The sequence below is a fragment of the Harpia harpyja genome, chromosome 12 (genome assembly GCF_026419915.1).
Source record: "Harpia harpyja isolate bHarHar1 chromosome 12, bHarHar1 primary haplotype, whole genome shotgun sequence".
NCBI lineage: Eukaryota > Metazoa > Chordata > Aves > Accipitriformes > Accipitridae > Harpia > Harpia harpyja.
Genome location: NC_068951.1, coordinates 3,772,787 through 3,791,746, shown reverse-complemented (window position 1 = coordinate 3,791,746; position 18,960 = coordinate 3,772,787). Strand labels below are relative to the sequence as shown.

General features: G+C 34.9%; 1 protein-coding gene across 3 annotated transcripts in view; it reads left to right on the top strand.

Moving 5' to 3' along the window:
• Nucleotides 1–18,960, top strand: part of BRIP1 (BRCA1 interacting helicase 1) — a 66,626-nt gene that overhangs the window by 6,208 nt on the left and 41,458 nt on the right. For all 3 annotated transcript variants that reach the window (XM_052802929.1, XM_052802928.1, XM_052802930.1), the window contains 8 exons: nucleotides 4,919–5,212; nucleotides 5,704–5,925; nucleotides 6,447–6,646; nucleotides 10,228–10,360; nucleotides 10,872–11,023; nucleotides 11,573–11,744; nucleotides 11,861–11,998; nucleotides 12,409–12,570. In XM_052802929.1, coding sequence (XP_052658889.1) covers nucleotides 4,919–5,212; nucleotides 5,704–5,925; nucleotides 6,447–6,646; nucleotides 10,228–10,360; nucleotides 10,872–11,023; nucleotides 11,573–11,744; nucleotides 11,861–11,998; nucleotides 12,409–12,570 — 1,473 coding nt within the window. The remainder of the gene's footprint in view (nucleotides 1–4,918; nucleotides 5,213–5,703; nucleotides 5,926–6,446; nucleotides 6,647–10,227; nucleotides 10,361–10,871; nucleotides 11,024–11,572; nucleotides 11,745–11,860; nucleotides 11,999–12,408; nucleotides 12,571–18,960) is intronic.

Sequence of the window (18,960 nt, the reverse complement as noted above, 5' to 3'; positions counted from 1 at the left end):
CATGTTTTAACTTCAGGAGCTGTTTTCCAGTATACCGTGCCTTTGTAAACACAAAAGAAGCCAAAAGCTTTGGTATTGCTTTAAGACTCTGGGAGCTAAATCTTTCTTGACAAAAGTGAATCTGTTCTAGGTCATTTGATGGGAAGTAATTTTTATTAGTTTTGGAGAGCTCCATAGATTTTTGAGGAGGATTTGAAATGCTTTGTGCTACTGAACTTCAATTGGTAGTTAGAAATACACAGGCCAGCAGAGTGTGCTGTTGATTTTCAAATAAAAAGACCGACCTTCCTTCCTTGATTGTAAAGTTTCCTTTGGTACTTTGGGTATCTGAAAAACTTGATTTACGACTTCTGGAAATTTCACGTAGTGAAGAAAACTGAAAATTTTTAGTATAGATCAACTAACTGTTAAAATACTGAATCATACTCACTGATTTTTTTAAGAAAACTCTTCATTTTTGTAACAGTAGTTGAGCTGTACATGTGTGTGTTATAATGTGCTATCCATGGGTCTGATTTTGCAGACAGGCGGTACAGAATACTATTCAAGGTTTCACCACTATACTGTTTACTACTTCTTTAGAAAGAAGCAACCTACAAAGAAGTGAAAGTGTTTATTTCTGTTAAAGTTTCTTTTTAAGAATGAAAGAATAAGGTGTTATTTTCCTGTGATGAACTTTTACTTGAGCAGACTGAGAACTTCTCTGGTATCAAGAAACAATTGCAGAAAGTTAAGGCCTTAGTTCTGTGGCTTAACTACATTAAGTTTAAGATGTAAAGAGCATCACAGCCTAGTCTGTTAGGTATAAAAATGCTGTTCTAGTGTAGCTTATGAAATAAAGTCAGCTGAGGTTGTGTTCAAAACTTACCATAATGGACTATGTATTTAGTATGATACAATAATGCAGTAAAAATATTTTCTTAATCAATGAGATAAACCTGCCTTTGTATAACTTGTGTTTTACTGTAGTCAATCCTGTGCTTAAAGCAAACTTAGTTTCTTGTCAAGTCCTTTTTATAGCCCAAGAGAGAGAATGGGTTGGTTGTTCTAAGAGCATGAGAGGTGCTGCCCAGCGTTGCTGCACGAGAAGAACACCGGTAGATCCTGTGGGTGAGGATCTTCTACCCAAGGTGACTGCCTGTTCTTAGCTGCTTTCAGTCCAGAGCCTGGGAATCCATTTCTGTCCTTCTGCTGTTAATTCTTGCAAAAGAGGGCAGTTCTAGTGTGAGTTTAGATGAGAAATTATACCCTTGTGGTACTCTCTTGATTACTTCTGTCAAAGCATACGGTCAGAGAAACTGGGGCAGCTGGGTTAAGGAATCCCCATTTATACTAGGTAAAAAAAGTAAACAGTAAATGGAGAGTAGTGTAACAAACACTTGGGGTATCAAAAAACAACTGTGAAAAGAATCTGTCTTAATGTGCTAGCCCATTGCAGTTTAACATATTGCTTACAACCTTCACAATGGAGTTTGAGTGACTTCTGTTACACATTCCAGGAGACTGGCAGCCTGTTACAATCAGGGTCTGGACTCCAGAATAGGCTAATTTACCGCGATGGGATGAAGAAAGTTGTGGATTTGTATTACACGCTCTCACCTGACACCGTATCTGATCCTTTTCCTGCTGATTGACATTTTGAATGAGCTCTTTGAAGCAAGTTCCAGCTTAATTAAAACGTTTGCTTGGTTAGCAGTGATCTGTGAAAGCCTGTGATAAATATTGAACTGGGTTCACCTGCTGGTTACTGTGAGAGGATAAACAGCTGCTTTGTGTACTTTAATCAAGAGGCTGCAGCAGCAGCAGAATACTGTGCTTTTTGAGAGCTTATAAAGGAATAGTTGAAAAGCTCTGGTAATGTCACTGCTGATATCTCACAAGATTGTGCTTGTGTGATATTTCACACAAGAGGTATTCACTGCTGTATCATTTAGATGGCTTTGTAACCAGGAAATGTAGATGAAGATATGAAGAACTCCTCTTACCTCTTTGTGTTTCAAAGATCATAGCCTCACTGTTTGTTTAGCTCTATTTTACACGTAGGACAGGTTGGTGGACTTGATTATTCCTTTTTTAATCGGACTTCCACTTTTTGCTATATAAATATTGATGTGATAGGCTGTTTTATCTACCCCTTGACAGAAGTAAAAACAAGCTGGATTAGCCTAAGGTCCATATAGTCTGGTATCTGATCTCTAACAGCATCTGTTACTGGATGTTTCTGATTAAATACTGCAGAAAGTAGAGGAGTATCTTTTTTTCCCCTCTCTCCCAAATGAAAATCTCTATCCCAGATTCAAACTGCTGAAAACAGTTTTAGTTCTGAAGCCAGAGGGTATCATGAAATAGTTGTCTATTGTCTTAATACTGATTATTTCTAGTCAGCACCCCCCCAAATCTTTCATAAATAAATTGAAACATTTTCTAATTTTATTATTGTTTAACCAGTATCTCTGTGTTATGAGTCTAAAAATTTGTACTTTGAGGCAACATGGCTATGGAAACTGCCATATTGGTGTTATCGCTTTGTTCAGCTGGAGAGTATTATCTTTCTTTTTGCTGTAGTAATGGGAGATTAACATCATGTTAGATTTTGCTATGTGATATCAACAGTAAATTCTTTTTATAGAAATATAGAATTAAAATAGCTTGTTTTTAATAAAATCTAAAGATGGCCAAACCATTTTCTAAAGGATAACAAAGAATTCAAGTGCAAATTGACATGCTTGAATAATGTGCAAGTAACATGAAGAACTCAACTTTTAAACTATGTTTTAACCATTTTCTTGAAGTTTCTCTTCATTATAAAGGACCTTCTATAAAGTTTTTTTTTATTTATTTATGTATTTTGGGCTAATGGTGTCTGTGGCTTTCAGAAATGTTATAACTACTGCAGGCAGTTTTATGCTCTTACTAGTTACTATAAAATCAGTCTGAGTTTACAACTTTCTCAATGTTGATTTTTTTTTTTAAACTTTTTTCAAAGTTAAAGGTAACATTTTAAAACTGGCTAAAGTGCTTCTTAAAGCCAGTATTATACCAATTTCAAACCTTTTAAGAAAAACTTTTAAGGCTACCTGTAAAATACTGTAATTTATAAGCCTTACACATAAGAACACTTTCTATTCTTTTCATAAAAAAGAAATATATCTTTTTTTTAAAACCCATCATAGAAGAGCCTTCTGTTCATGTTTTATGTATATATTTATTTGACCTGTATTTTCCTGTTGTTAAAACAACTTTTGCAAAATAGCTGCCCCATTGGTCCTAGTATTTTTCTGTTACTTTTATTTGGCAAACTAAATGTGAGGCTTAGCATTAGCAGTGAAGTATTAGTGGTATGTTATCATCATTGAATTCTGTGTATTCTTTTTACCTCTGAAAACTGAAACTGACATGAATTAAAAGATAAACATGTTCTTAAAGGCCCTACACAGTAACTGCTTCAGTTATATTAATTGTTAGCATGGTAATGTAGCTTTCATTATTTCAAAGAGCAAAATAGATGATAGAAATATCAAGGTATACTTTGCATTGCAGTTTTCTGTGTGAGTACAAACGGAGTTGAGTATTGCTACATATGTAACATATACCATATGTCAGCTGTTTCCTGCTTTGCTGTTGACAAGAGCCCCATTCATAACTCTTCTTTTTATCCTTTCAGTGAATAAGTAATTATTCAATATAGAAGGCAGGATATTTGGAACTGGCTATTTAATGTGGCAGCACACCGTAATGAAATCTGCTGTTACTGGCAACCTGAGAGGGGAATGTAACAATTCCAGCATGGGTGTAACTTTATCTGCTTTGAGGGCCTGTTTATTTGGCACATCAGTGAACCTTTTATCCCAGTGAGTGACAGCTCCAGAAGGGTTACATTTACATGCATTCTATCATGTATTGTAATATTTAATGGCGGACAAGGCTGAGTGGGACTAAGGGTAATGCGAACTTGCTTTTCCTCAGAGTGGAGACTAAAAGACAGCTTGATCCCCAGAATTGTGGTGTAACACACGGCATGACTTAGCATTTGTTTATAATGGATAATCTTACTGATTACAATTAGAAGGGGAGGGAGGAGTATTTGAGCAGGCAGCTACATGTTGTTACTTGCACTATCACCTGAAAACCAAATACAAACTCATTTACACTAGGAGAATCCATTTTTTTTTATGGGAGGTGTGTGTGGATGTGGTTACTCACAAGTTATTTGTTTTCTGTGTGTCTTTTCACACCAGTTATTACAATTTCATGACAGTTGTTCCAGTATTTTATATTATGAAACATGATGCTTCTCAAGAAGAAAAAAAATTGGCTTTTAACAAATAGGATTAGGTTCTATTTAGAATTATTCCCTATGTGTCTTTTATTCTCATAGTTACTAGATGGCCTTTGACATAATGGCATGGCAAACGTGTTTCTAATGGAGAGTGTATGACATAGTCTGTTTTATCTGCGAACAGATTTCATTAAACCATCTAGATTTCTTCTGCTTGCTTTAAGGAAAAATGTTCTCAGTATTTTAATTTGGGTGTCTGGTCCCAAGGTTTTATTCATCGAAGTAGCTGGACACTTCTTGTTCTGTAACAGCAGTGTTCTTAGGATGAAGCTTAAATGTGAGAAGTTTATTTGCATTATTCAGATGTGTAAATACTCCACTGGAATAATAATTCTTTCTACGATTGGGTTGTGATAAAGTTGTATCTAGTGATTGCTAGAAGTTTTTCAAGATTTTCAGGCTTGAGGACATGGTGTGTATGCTTTAACGTTTTTAAACTTTCTGCAGTTTGATAGGCCAACCTGGCAATTTAACAGGCTATCTTGAACTACCCCTATTTTCTAAATAAACCATAAGCAGATTTAGCATGTTCATCTTATAGTGGGATTTTGTTAATCTTTTTTTTGTCTTGGGTTGCAGTCTTCTGGCCCTTGCACTGAGTGTTCCTGTTCTTCTGGAAAAGAAACTGATAAAGATACTAGAAACACAAAGAAGAAAGAAAATGGAGATCGGTCATTTGTTCCCAAAATATTTTTTGGAACACGAACACACAAGCAAATATCCCAGATTACCAGAGAGTTGAAGAGAACAGCGTATTCCAGTGTCCCCATGACAATTCTTTCTAGCCGGGATTATACCTGTATTCATCCAGTGGTGTCTAGCAGTGGTAGTAACAGGAACGAAATGTGTGTGGAATTGCTGGAAGGAAAACATGTAAGTAATTTTGTTTCAGAAAATGAGCATTCATTTAAACATATTAAAATGAAAGGTAATTGAACAGTTGGAATGAGTAACATTTTTTACTCCTTTGTACTATGTTGGTTAAATGCCTCCTGGTAATTTGGTTTAAACTAAATATTAATTGTTAGAAAATGTTGATACATGGTATCAATACTGAAAAAATTTATGATGATAGGAATAATATTTATAACTGCTAGGTTAACGTTCTCAGTAATACTTATATTGTCTTTGGTTTTATAGAAGAAGAAGAAAGAAGTGTTCTTTGTTGCTGTACATTTTAGGAACATGGATTTGCCTGTTTTCTTTCTGATATTATGTGTTTTTCATTATTGTCTGACATAAAAAGTAGCTGTTAGAAATGTTTCCAGGAAATAAAGCGAAATGCACGTAACAACTTGGAGGTTTTAAGCTTACTTGGTTTTCATTATTTTATGTAACCGCTATCTGCACTTATTTGCTTTTAGGGCAAGTCCTGTCTTTACTATCACGGTGTTCATAAACTCAGTGAACACCATGCTCTACAGTCTGCACATAGGATGTATCAGGCTTGGGACATTGAAGATTTAGTGAGCCTGGGAAAGAAGCTTCGTGCCTGTGCATATTTTGCAGCCAGAGAACTCATGGTGGGCGCAGATATTGTATTTTGTCCTTACAATTATCTCCTTGACCCACAGATACGGGAGAGCGTAAGTATATTTGTGAGAAAGAGATTGCAATAACTGAAGTTAAATGGAAGTTAAAAAAGAACATAATGTTCAGTGGCTATGGTCAACTGAAATCCTATTTATATCCAAAATATTATCTACAAAGTAACTCCTGGGTTAAAGAATTTTTTTCTCTCTGCCCTCCCCCCACCCCACATTTCTGTATTCCAGGTAATGCTTCCGCTGGTCTCATACTCTAGCTGATCAGTCACATGGTTTTTTCAATCAGTGGAAAAGAAACCCTTGCAAACTTCACAGTTGTTTGGTTTATGGAAAGCGTAGTAGGTTCAGATTATAGTCATCCAGGCTGAGATAAGGCTTTCCCGCTCTCCCACCCCCATGTTATTTTCTGGGTTACTGCCATTGGATCAAAAAGCTGAAAACTTTCTGTTGCTTGCACTGTGATGCAGAACGTGCACTTTTTTTAACAGGATCCTGTTAGTTGCTGCTTCTTGTTAATGTCTTTCACTCTGTTTTACTAGATAATAATTTTCTTTTTTTAGATGGAAATTAACCTAAAAGGCCAAGTAGTCATTTTAGACGAAGCCCATAATATTGAGGACTGTGCTCGGGAGTCAGTGAGCTACAGTGTTACAGAAAGTCAACTAAGAGTTGCTCGAGAAGAGCTTGATTTCATGGTCAATAACAACATCAGACAGAAGGATCATGAGCCCCTACGGGCTGTGTGCTGCTCTTTGACCAAGTAAGGCAACTCTTTTTAATTCCATTATATCAATTAGTATTTTTAAAATTTACGTTTAGATTCCTTTCACTGATGCAATTTACTGGTTATGACGTTGCATCAGATAAAATGCAACAGAGGTATACTTCAAACGACGCAGTCACCTGATTTGGGTTCATTTGAGGAATCCAGAGGGTTTTGAGCTATTTAAAAAAATTACTCGTCTTGAAGGGAAGCATTGAAATTCTGTTTTGAAAAGTATGTTATGCTCTTGAATGATGTGCTGTATGAAGCTCTGTATGAAAATTTTACCAAAGATAAATCGTTCTTATCTTTCACATGCTTCTGTTTGCTTATTTAACAAATATTAATAGCATTATTTTGTCAGAGCATTAATTAGCTGACATTTATAAAATGCTTTCAGAGCCTTGGACAGGAAGTGTTGGGAACAGGTTGGAATCAGATTGGAATCTGATTGGAATCTATTTGGAACAGATTCTTCATAGTTGGAAGTGAATTTATCAGTCATGCCCTTTGTTATCCCTGTGAAACAACTCAAACTTGAGCAAAGAGATAAGGATCTGAAAAATTGGAGTACATGCAAATTCTCAGAAGAGACTTGTTGAAGTCTTTAGAGAATTCAGGTAGCAAACTCTTTGCACAGAGCATGCACTATCCTCTTTGAGTTTCTGATTATTCTCAGGCAAAAGATGTCCAAACACCTAATTATTGATCATTCTTTCTCCCTGGACTATGTTAGTAGAATGTGGTTTTGATTATTTGCTTTTGTACTGAAATTGAAATCAAGGATGTGCTGAATCTTTTAATATCTGCCTTGTTGGAACACAAGCATTGTGGAGTTCAGTGGATAGAGAAATATGGATGATTGAGGGAGTGGTTTTGAAAGCAAGAGTTGATCAGTAAGGCAGAAAGAAGCTGAAAAAATACAAAATGTTCTGCTCTGCTCTACTTCTTTCTGCCCGCGTACCCATAAAGGAAAAGGAAGTAGGAGCTAAAAAGAAGGTATAACCCAGAAACTATGGGGACAGAGTTGGAAGGGGAGGACCTGAGCAGAAGTTAAAAATCATGAGAGGGGATGGAACAGAGGCAAATGGGCTGGGGGCAGAAGCTCAGGAAGGAGGGAAACAAACAAGAGGTCAAGGGCCAAGAGTGTTTTGGGTGGAGTGGGAACATGAGAAAGTTGAAACAACGTCAGAAGAGTCTGTCACCACTAGAGAATTTGGAATTCAGCTCTGTAGCTCTTAATTTTTGAACATTTCTTTTGAGGGATCCAGGAACTGAAAGAGTTCAGAAACGCACTGCTAATGAAACCTTGAACAACTAAGTCAGCAGAGTAAAAGTGAATAATGGTACAAGTGTCTTTGAAGTTAACTGAACTCTGATTCAGTGCATGTCAAATCATCATTTTGTTGCATTAGTGGTTGGTGAAATAGACTTCAGGATACACTACAGCAAGTATTTCACCATTTTTCCTATCTTTTCTCTATTCGAGAGTTAATGTTTATGTGTCACAGAGACAAGTGACTTCTGTTTTTCTTTTCTGCAGAAGCTAATTCTCCTACCTGGGATATTTCAAATGTTAAATTTTAGTAAAAGATGAGAACAGCATGGCTGGAGATTTGATTGCCTTGAGCTTTTTAACCTTATCAGAAAAACTAAGGTTGATTGTCTTGGCAAATCTGCCAACAGCATGAAAACCAGTTGTTGGAAAGCAGAAGACTGGGTGTAAATGGCCAGTAATTGGTAAAATGCTGTTGCATAGTGACATGGCTTTGCCAAATGCATGGGTAATTAGAAAAATCTTCTTTCAGTTATAAAGATCCTGGGCCCTCATTCCAGAAAGCACTTAAACATGGGCTTAGTGCCACAGAGGTGCTAAAATGACCTTTCTGAGGAATTTGAAGATACACCAATAGAGGTATAGTGGCAAGCTTTTCTGATGAGATGCAGATTAACCGGGACAAATTACTTTGTTCAATGGAGTAAGCTGTATCAACAATGGGATTTTCTGGTAGGGAGGGAAGGAGCAAATATACTTTCTTGAATTGGAGGCATGTTTCTAACATTTGTTAAATCTTTTCCTGAAAATACTGTATACACCAATTTTCACTTCAAAACCATAGATATCTTTTTGGGAATCAAGCTAATTTTATTTATGCTTACTGCTTTACTCTAAAAATAAATTAACAGGTATTTCAAGTAAATGCTTTAACGTTAGATTTAATTGGATGGATTTTATTCTAGAACTTGGGGTTTTTATGATGTTTTAATATTAGGAAGGTTGTTGTGTTAAGTTTGTATTTGCATTCATAGCACGATCGTGAAGGTGTTTGAAGTTCATAACAGGGAAACAGAAGTGTTACATTTTCTGAAATGTTTTATCTGTTGTAAATCTGTTTCATTTCTGTCATAGTGGCCTCTTCCTAATTTTAGCTCCAGGTCTTTTTGATGTTACATTTGAGGAAATGGGGCAGAGTACTACACTGGTGAAGTTGTGCCTGCGTTAGTGATCATCATTCCTTAATAAGATAAAGCAAATTATAGCCAAAAAAGTGATTGTCATGGTGGTATTTATGGGTTTTTGTTTGCATTTAACCTGGCAAAAGGAAAGGTTTTTAAATTGTTCCATTGATCAGATTATTTGCAGTGGCAGGACAGGAAATCTGGAACTGAAACAGTCACTAAGCCTTGTTGCTTTAGTCGATAGTGATTAACTGATTTTACAGATAAATATTTTGAACTGTTGTAGAAATGACAGCTGTCTTTCCGATGCTTCCTGCTGGTTGATGAAACAGACAGCTTCGGCATTTTCTGATAGGAGGAAGCCTGCCTACTTTTCTAGATGGAGGGAAGATCTTGTAATACTGTAGGGATGATGAAGGACACATTCAGTTAGAGAAAATTTTAGCTCTGCCACAAATGAGATAATCTGCATGTTTAGATCATGTTTTTAGGAAGTCCTATCACATTTTGCCTTGTCAGTACAATTTATAATTCTGCTTAATTTTCAAGTTGTAGCAGAGTTACAAATACCTGTAGGTAGGCTAAGGTATGTGCTTTTTATTGCCCTACCTTTTCTTACTGTGTATAAATAAGTACTCATTTCTGTATAAATATTATAAGTACTCATTTCATGCCTCAAGATTTGTTCTTAATAGGAAAGCCTGCAATTGACAGGGGTGATAAGCCAACTTGCATCAGTTAGAGTAATAATGAGTGGCTTTAAAAGTACAGCAGAAATCTTTCTTAAATGAGTCTGACGTTATATCATAAGAACAGATTATATTTTAATCCTTTTTCTTTATTGTAAAGATATATGATGATAAAATAGAACGTATAGGGACAAGTTTTTCTCTCACTTCAATAAGCTGCATCAAGAGCAGTTCCATAGAAGTTGGTTCAACAGTGAAAAACTGGCATAAGGAAAAGCAGAGTCTCTCCACTCAGATGTAGTAAAATATTTATCATCATCATAGAAGTCTGGTACAATTTTTGAAGTTTGGTTTGGTTTGTACCTGCAAAGTATTTCTAATTCTCTAAAATTAATGCTGAAATTATTTCTGATTTTTCCCTTTTTACAGCTGGTTACAGGAGAGCTCTAGTCAACTAGTAGAAAGAGGGTATGAAACTTCCTGTAAGGTTTGGAGCGGAAAAGAAATGCTCACCATTTTGTACAAAATGGGAATAACTGGTATTACTTTTCCCATTTTACAGGTAATGTTGTATGCCATATAAATGAGTACCAGAGTGCATAATATTGATGATGTTAAGCATCTTAAAATGTACATAAGTTAAATACTAACAGATCTTTTAATTTACTGCAATACTGAAAAGCTGTCTGAAAATGATACATGATGAAAACCAGGAGTAATCCACTTGAGCTACTGGAATTTGTAGAGAATCAATGTTTTAAAGGATATAATTGATCATGTACAATTATTTAAATTGAACCACTGAGAGTCAGTGATAGTTTTGTCTGTTCTGTCCATCTGCATTTTTATTGACTGTTGAAATGTATTTACCCTATTTTCAAGTTTCTCTCTCCTTTCTGTGTAAGCTGTATGTTAAATGCATTGTTACTTTTCCTTTCCAATTCAGTCTGACTTTATAGCTATCTTAGGTGAACTTTTAAACCAGTGTGCTGATAGTCTTGTATCTGTATTAGTTTTGGTTCTGAGAAGACACTTAGAATGTTGTTGATGTGGAATTTGTTTGCTTCTTATAGAAACATCTTGCTACTGTCCTGGAAAAAGAAGAAAAAATATCAGTGTTCGGTAAAGAGGAACTTATTGAGATACCAGTTGTGAGCCCTGCCACTCAGATTGTGCTGAAAGGGTTATTCATGGTTCTTTTATGTCTTTTTAAAGATAATGGCAGGTCAGTGTAAATACATAGCCCAAGCTGTGTGGTGGTATTTAATTGAGCTGCTCTGCCAAACTGCCTCTTTCATTTGTGAACACCTCAGGTATGGTGTCTGGCTTCTGAGCAAAACTAACATTTCGGAAAGCTTTGGAAAATCTATTTATGTGGAAAGAATTTAAATACTACCAAATTATTTTTTCATTCATAAATGAATTCAAATATTGAAGAAACTTATTTGAAGGTTAGGTGTAAATTTTCTTGATGTGTTGCCAAGTTAAATATGCATGGGTTTTGATTTTCTACATAGCACTTATTGTTTGACTGCCTTGATATCTTGACTACTAATGCCAGCCAGCAGTTACTAAAAATTTCTGATTTAAACCTTATTTTTAAGTATTAATTATTGTAAAGTTTCACTGTTTTTTCAGAAAGTATAAAATTATTTTTTTATACTTAAATTGTAAATGAATTGTAGCAACCCTGTCTTTGCTTTGTACAAGCTTAATGCTTACAGTTTGGTTGCTTAAATGTAGTTTTTATTGATATTTCTATATCTCTATATAGGTATGCAGATGACTACAGAGTTGCTCTACAACAAACTTATGCTTGGATGAATGAAAACCAACTTGATGTTTCAGATACAAGTGCCTTCTTTACACGGCCCAAGCATAAAAGGAGTTTGCGGCAGAAAACTGTAGTCCGCATGCTTAATTTCTGGTGCTTGAATCCTGCTGTGGTAAGCTGAGTGTGAAGTAGGTGGCCTTAAGTAATTTGAGTGATAACAAATACATACAAGACCTTAAAGTGATTGTACTGATTTTCTAAATTCCTTCTTTTCTTTCTGCAACCTAGGCTTTTTCAGACTTAAGTGATGTTAGAACAATTGTTCTGACATCTGGGACACTCTCTCCAATGGATTCATTTTCTTCAGAGCTTGGTGTGAAGTTTTCTATTCAGTTGGAGGCAAATCACATTATTCAGAAGTCACAGGTAAACTTTTGCATCATTGTTCCCTCTCCTGAGGTGTAATTCTGGCCATTGTAAAAGAAACAATAACTTGCAAATAAAAATTATGACAAACCCATTCCGTAAGTAAAAAGAAATGTACAGAACAGACTACTGCTTGGATTAATGCAATTGTAAAGTCAATTTTCAAATTAAAAAAGGGGCAATTTTTAGACACGTACTCCTCTGGAAAAGTTGAAGTCATGCTATTTTGGTAGTAGCCATCTTGTATATCAGTTATTGCACTTTCTGTTTTTAAGTACTGGAATTAATTTGTTTAGAAATATTTCAATATTTTCCTTCACACTTAAAATTTCATTATTGAATCTAATGTGATTTAATACAGTTTGTGCCATGTATTTTAGAATTAACTTTTATAATACGAATTACACCAGGTTTGGGTTGGCACCATTGGAGCAGGCCCTAATGGTCGGAAGTTGTGTGCCACGTTCCAGCATACAGAGACCTTTGAGTTCCAAGATGAGGTGGGAGCACTTCTGCTTTCAGTGTGTCAAACAGTTGGCCAAGGAATTTTGTGCTTTTTGCCATCCTATAAGGTAAGGAAATCTTAATTCATGTTCTTCCCTGAAACCACACACACTCTATTTGAAAATGTCCTGTGTAATCTTTTTGCTTTATGCATCAACATATATAAATGTTTATAAAATAAATATATTGTAATAATACATTGCGATTATATTGTAATTTCTAGGATCTCATATTGGCTGGCATATGAGTTTGTTTTCATGAAAAAACATGTTCATATTTGTGTTCAACAGATGTCTGTATCTTAGTTAGAGTACAATTGTTTCAATTAGTTTTACCAAAAAAAGCCACACTGATCTCTAGTTTTTTCTTAAATTTTTTCCTTGAATGTTTTGAAATTCTTTTTAAAAAATCTCATCCATATAATCACACATCATGAAAGGAAACTTTATGTGTATAATTCAGCGGCAAGAATGCCTTTGCATGTTCTTTGTATGCTATTTGAATGCAGTATTCATCCAGTTAATGTCTTCTTTCCTTGTTTCTTGTTCCATTTCACTGCATTGGAGATTCTAGTATATTTTTCCTTAGTCCGGGGAATTGCTCACTGGCATTGGCTGAAAGGAATCAAATTTCTCAATTTCAAACTATGTAATATCTAATGTCACTGACAACAGATATCTAATTATGGTTAATCTGTACCTCACAGTAGTTCTGCTTTCTTCTCTATTAGTTCTTACTGTTATTTTTGGTCAGCTCTGAGGAACAGGAATATAAACCTGCAATTCTGTAATTCATGCCCATTTTTCTTGTAATGCTTGCAAGAGTGTGATTTTTTTTTTTTCATTGTAAAAGATCATTTATGATTTAAAAAAATCCTCTCAACAAACAAAACAAAAACCTCTCAAAAAACCAAACCCCCCCAAATCCTACCAAATGGAACAAAAACCCCAGCATATGGAAATAAAGGTTTCAGACCATTTCCCTTATCTCTAAAGTTCCTTAATAGAGAATACTTTAAAAAATGAAATAGAAACGATTTCTTCATTTTTACAAACCTTCATGTTAGCTTTTCTATTTAACTGAAGAGGCTACAAAGCAAGGGGTTTTTCTTCCCTGGGTGTCTATAAAGAATTGCAGTCATCAGTGCAATTACTGACAGTAACCATTAGGTGACCACATTAGACCAGGTAATGTACAGTCACTGAAAAAAGCAGATTATTGGCTATAAATTTATTTAACCTAGCTCACAAAACTATGCACTTATATGCAAAGTTAATGATCTGAAAATAGATTTTGCATTCAATTTATTTAAGAATTTAAATGGGAGCGTATTTCAGTTTTCAGTATCATCACTTTTCTTTTACTAAAGTGTATAATGTTGAACTGTATGTGATAGTTGATCTTATATATACAGACCTGACAAATATTTATGTAAGTTTTTGAGAATAGTAATCTGAATTGAAAGTATAAAGAGACTTTGTAATGACATTTAATAAAGAAGGAAAGAGATTGCTGGACAGCTCTGGTACCCTTCCCCCTCTCACTGCCCTTATGTTTTACTGAAAGGTCATCTAGCTAAACGCGTTGTGTTTTGTTTTTTTTTTTTCCTTTGTGGGAACACTTCCGTGATCCTAGCAAAAATATTGATAAATATAAATTGCAGACAATTGAAGGATGATATTTTAAAATGACATTGCCAATATTTTTCTACAGATGCCCTTTCTCATTCTACTTCTTTTATTCTGGATTGAGTTGCCTTTAATTCTGAGATTAATATGTTGAAAACACAGAATAATGTAAGCATAAGCATATTAGTACAGGGAAAACAAGGTATTTTTCTTTCATCATCATACAGAATATTGCTTACCTGCACATTTGCATTTCAAAACTGATTTTCAGAGATTTTCATGGGGAAATTGCTATGTCTCTTTAAAATACAGCAGCTTCTAAAGAAACTGCTCAAGGCTATCAAGATCTGATTAATGTATATGGTTGTGTACCTCACTAACTATTATGAGTTAAGCAGGTTTTTTGAGGGCTCAACCTGTTTTATGAATTGGAGTTTCAACTTTGGAATAAGTGAAAAATAAAGTCTTTTTAAATGTCTGGAAGGCTGAGGGCAATGCTCTGAATTTTGAGTACCATCTATCCAGGTAATTTGATGGAGCTTGAATTTAGGCATGTACATTGGATTTCAGTTTGATTGCACTTTACAGATGCATTTTTCAGTGCAATATTCTCTTTCAGTTTTAAGAATTTGTGGCTCAGCAATGATGTCCTTTGCTCTGCACCTCTGACAGATGCTTCTTGGATAGCTCGCTCTGTTTCAGTACCTCGCTTTCAGCACTCATGCTGCACATTTTTACCTGTTTGCCCGAAACCTCTTTGACAATTATCCCTAATTATTTTGCTTTGTAAATAAATTTAATTTTCTTTTTCTGGAAAGCCCAGAATTTAGTTTAACTCAGGTAGTAAATCGTATGTTACTTTCCATGTTTATATATAAGGAGAGTGCTTAGAGAGAGAAATAACATCTTACTGCACTTTCATTCATTTCCGTTCACTTTGAATTTCATAGACTTTAGTTCACTTTAATAAAATATAGGTATATGTTCTTTTTTGTTGTAAGAATGGTAAATCAATGCTTTTTGACCTCAGTTTATGGGAACAGAAAGAATGGAAGGTCTAACACCTGCCACGGGAAGCAGAAGCTGAGAAGCCTGCCTGACACAGTTTGTGGTGAACAATGTTGGGACCCTAGAGCTAGCACCCAAGCAGTGTTCTCTTACTGCTTGTCCTGTTACTCAGAACTTCATTACGCTATGTTGGAAATAAAATAAATTTATGGCAGAAATAGAATGAATAATACCATTTGAACTTCCCATTATGGAATTTAAGGGGCCTTTATGAGTACTATTTATTTCTCTATATTTTGTCTGGAATTTCAGGTTGCTTTGTATACATTAAAGAAGTAGTCTACCAATACTTGGTGAAAATGATGACCCCTGTATTCGTGTTAGAAGTGGAAAAAACAAACTCTGGCAGAAGTGTAGTGATTTGTTTCAGACTTCTGAAGTGTTTCATAGAAAATATATCTCGTACTCACCTAGAAGATATCAACCTACTAGAAAGTTTCCATGTGCAAATAAATAAGAGGGCAAGTAAAACTTCTAAATGTCACCACATTAACCTAATCATAAAATGAGAAAACTGGATGCTGCTTATAGAACGTCCGAGATAAATGTTATGTCAGCAGAGTATGTTGCATAGGAGCTAGCATTGTAGCCACATACTCCTTCCAGTGATAATGCGTTCAAAAAGCATCCATTAATGGCTTGCATTTTTCTCTATTAGCGTTTCTTCAGGTAGATTATTTCCTGGGAGATTCTAGATTTCTTTGAAGAAGCTGTCTGCTGCCAGGAAGAGGTAGTAGTCACTTGTCTATATTTTGTTCTGGAGTGCCCCTTACAACAAGATGTTTATAATCAGTAGAATGTTATTCAACTGTTTTGTAAAGAATTTAAAGTCCACAACATTTTAAGCCTGCATCCTTTCCTAATGATAAGTTTAAGAAAATACTTTGTCAGGCTGAGAAGGTACTTTCCAAAGACCTTTTTACCTAATGTATGAACTGCTGTTACTGCAAAAAAATTATGAAATAAAAATAATTCGCCTGTTATATTCCTCTGTGCCCCTCCATCCCCTGTTTTGTTTGTTTTGTTTTGGGGTTTTTTTTTCAATCAAAGCAGCTGTAGCAGAAAGAGCTCAGTGCAGTTTTGTGGGAAAAGTCTGCCACCCTGTTATCTCTGTGTAATTTGGAATTAACTACATCCAATGTGAATACGAAAAAAGCAATAGTAGAGAAACTTCCCTTTATCTTAATCAGGTATTTGAATAAACATATTTTTCATTGAAGAGTGACTGTTTAAAATATACAGATAGCAAATATTTGAGGTTAATAATGCAATGGAGGAAAATATATGGATGAGAAGAAAACAATGCATCAGATATACATCTGCACATTTGATAGGTGTCTTTTTATGTTATGAACAGCTGTGATGCCATGTTTCATGACTGAGATAATCTACAATAACATATAAATTTTTATTGTCATTATCAGAGTTCTGGCACATTGACTTTTTTTTTTTAAAATAATCTGAATCTTAACATTTACTAAATTGCAAACCTAATCATTTTTAGGGCTACTAAAACTGGTGATACTATGCAACAAAAATGCATTTATGTGAAAATCAGTAGCAACTCCAGCAAAAACACTCTATAAAAAAGAATATCAGAAGGTGAAAAGATTACTCAGAAATCTAAGATGCTTTTAAACAAGATTAAGATAAGGACCATTAGGGTTCATGTTGCCGACCTGTCTGCATTAAGATATATCTTGCCTGGTGCCTGCATCTTAGATGATTCATTCAATATGTGTCATATCAAAGTCAAGGTATCCAGCAGGGAGAAAAATGCTAATGTTTATAAATTTTAGTGGTAATCCATCATGATGAATTAACTGACCTTTCTCTAGTAGCTTTTTTTACAAAATAAGCTTTGGACAATAATGTTAATGTTGGTGTTTTGGTTGGGTTTGGTGTTTTGGTTTCTTTTTTTTTCTGTGAGGCATTGTTGGTTAATTTGTATCTGCTAATTGTTGAGCCGTAACTTGGAAGTAAAATTTTTAAAATAACATAGCTGTTCAAAAGGGTTTGAATGACTGTTTTCAACAGTAAAGCTTATGAACTGGTAAGTATTCTTTGCTTGAGAGTCCAAGTTTGTTTACTACTTTTTTTTTTCTTTCTCCTACATCTTCAAGATGTAGTGTTCTCCATTGATTGAGATTAATCATATTTCTTTTGTATCTGCTTTCCTTTACAAAGCTTTAACTTTTGAGGTCAAATATCAGTATTACTCAGTAGTTGCACAGTGTTGCTGTGTATTTTGCATTATACTGTATCAAATAGTTTTGTAGAGGGAAATGTCTTGGAAAAATGAAGAGAATTTCAAGAAATACTAGCCTTAAAAGATAGAAACAGTAACTGCTTTGTTGTCTGTCTCGTGAACCTCTTAGAAGTGGCTGAATCATCTAAATCTACATTTTAAAAATTATTTGCTATATTCTCTGTGAAGTATTTGTTTCCAAATGTCTGTAAAATAGATGCGCTTTTTTTTTTTCATACCAGTTGTGTTACTGTTTTAAAATGCAGGTGACCATTGTTTGAGGTTTACAGCTATGGTGCTATATGAATTTTACCTCTAATGAGTAGTTAATTACAAAAGTAGTGAAGATAATAGAAAAGGAAAAGAAAACGAATGCAGAATTTTTAAGTGTTTCTTATATTGCATGAACATTTATTCTTTTTGTATGTATAACTTCCAGCAAATTAATGTTTTTAGGAGAAATTAGTGGAGAATAATGAAAAAGTAGCAAGACTTTCTTACAACTAAACAGTAACTGCTGGAAAATTGTTGAACTGTCTAGAGTTTTTGCTGTGTACTACAATGGTTCCAAGGGCTATGGAAGAGTAACTCACAAATACTGCGTTGGAACAAAGTGGTCTAAGGCATTTGTTTCCTAGAGCACTTTTCTTGTGGATGACCTTTTTTTCAGACTGACTTATTTCTAGTAAAGTTAGTTGGTATATCCTAAAGAACGTTCTCATACATCCTATATTAAGGGGTGGTTTTGAGTTTTGTTCCTGTTCACCAGCTCTTCACTGGGGAGCTGGAATTGAGGTAGAAAACAACAGAACAGACAAGGTAAAAAAGGAAACAGGAATTACAAGGCTAATTGAAAGCACTGTTCCATTATTGAAGTAGCACTTTGGTAACTAAGGGTATAATTTAAAAGCAACCAAAACCACAAGAAAATCTTTTTTAAGTCACTTTATCACAGATGCTATTGCACTTGAGGTTTAAATATAAGGGTAAATATTTGCAATACAGTCAGCTCTAACAACAGTTAGTTGTTACTTTTCCATGCAAGTATGTCACGAGTTTTATGTACAATAAATCTGAGACCAAACTATTCAATATCCAATCTTGAATACATCTGGCAGTCTCAATCCTACTGCTAATGAACAAATACCCTTCATCGTAAGTTGGCATTGCCGTGTGCTATGTTAGTTAGGAAGGCGGAGCTATTAACAGGTAGATACAGACCAATTAATGCTGCATTGCATTTGCTGTTTTCCTTGAGACTTTTGGGGTAAGGTTATAATGATACATACATAGTAACTTTTGTCACTTGCAAAAAATAAATGCTGAATTTCACATTCGAATTTCCATGTATCTCATAATTTTAAGAGCTGCTAGTTCGGAGTTTAAGTTCTGTCAATTGCATCCCATTTTCCTGTTCGCTTGGCTGATCATGTTTTCTTCAGTGAGAACAGACAGGATTGGGTGACAGCAAATCCATTTGGACTAGAACACCTCTGTTTATTGTCTTGGCTCCC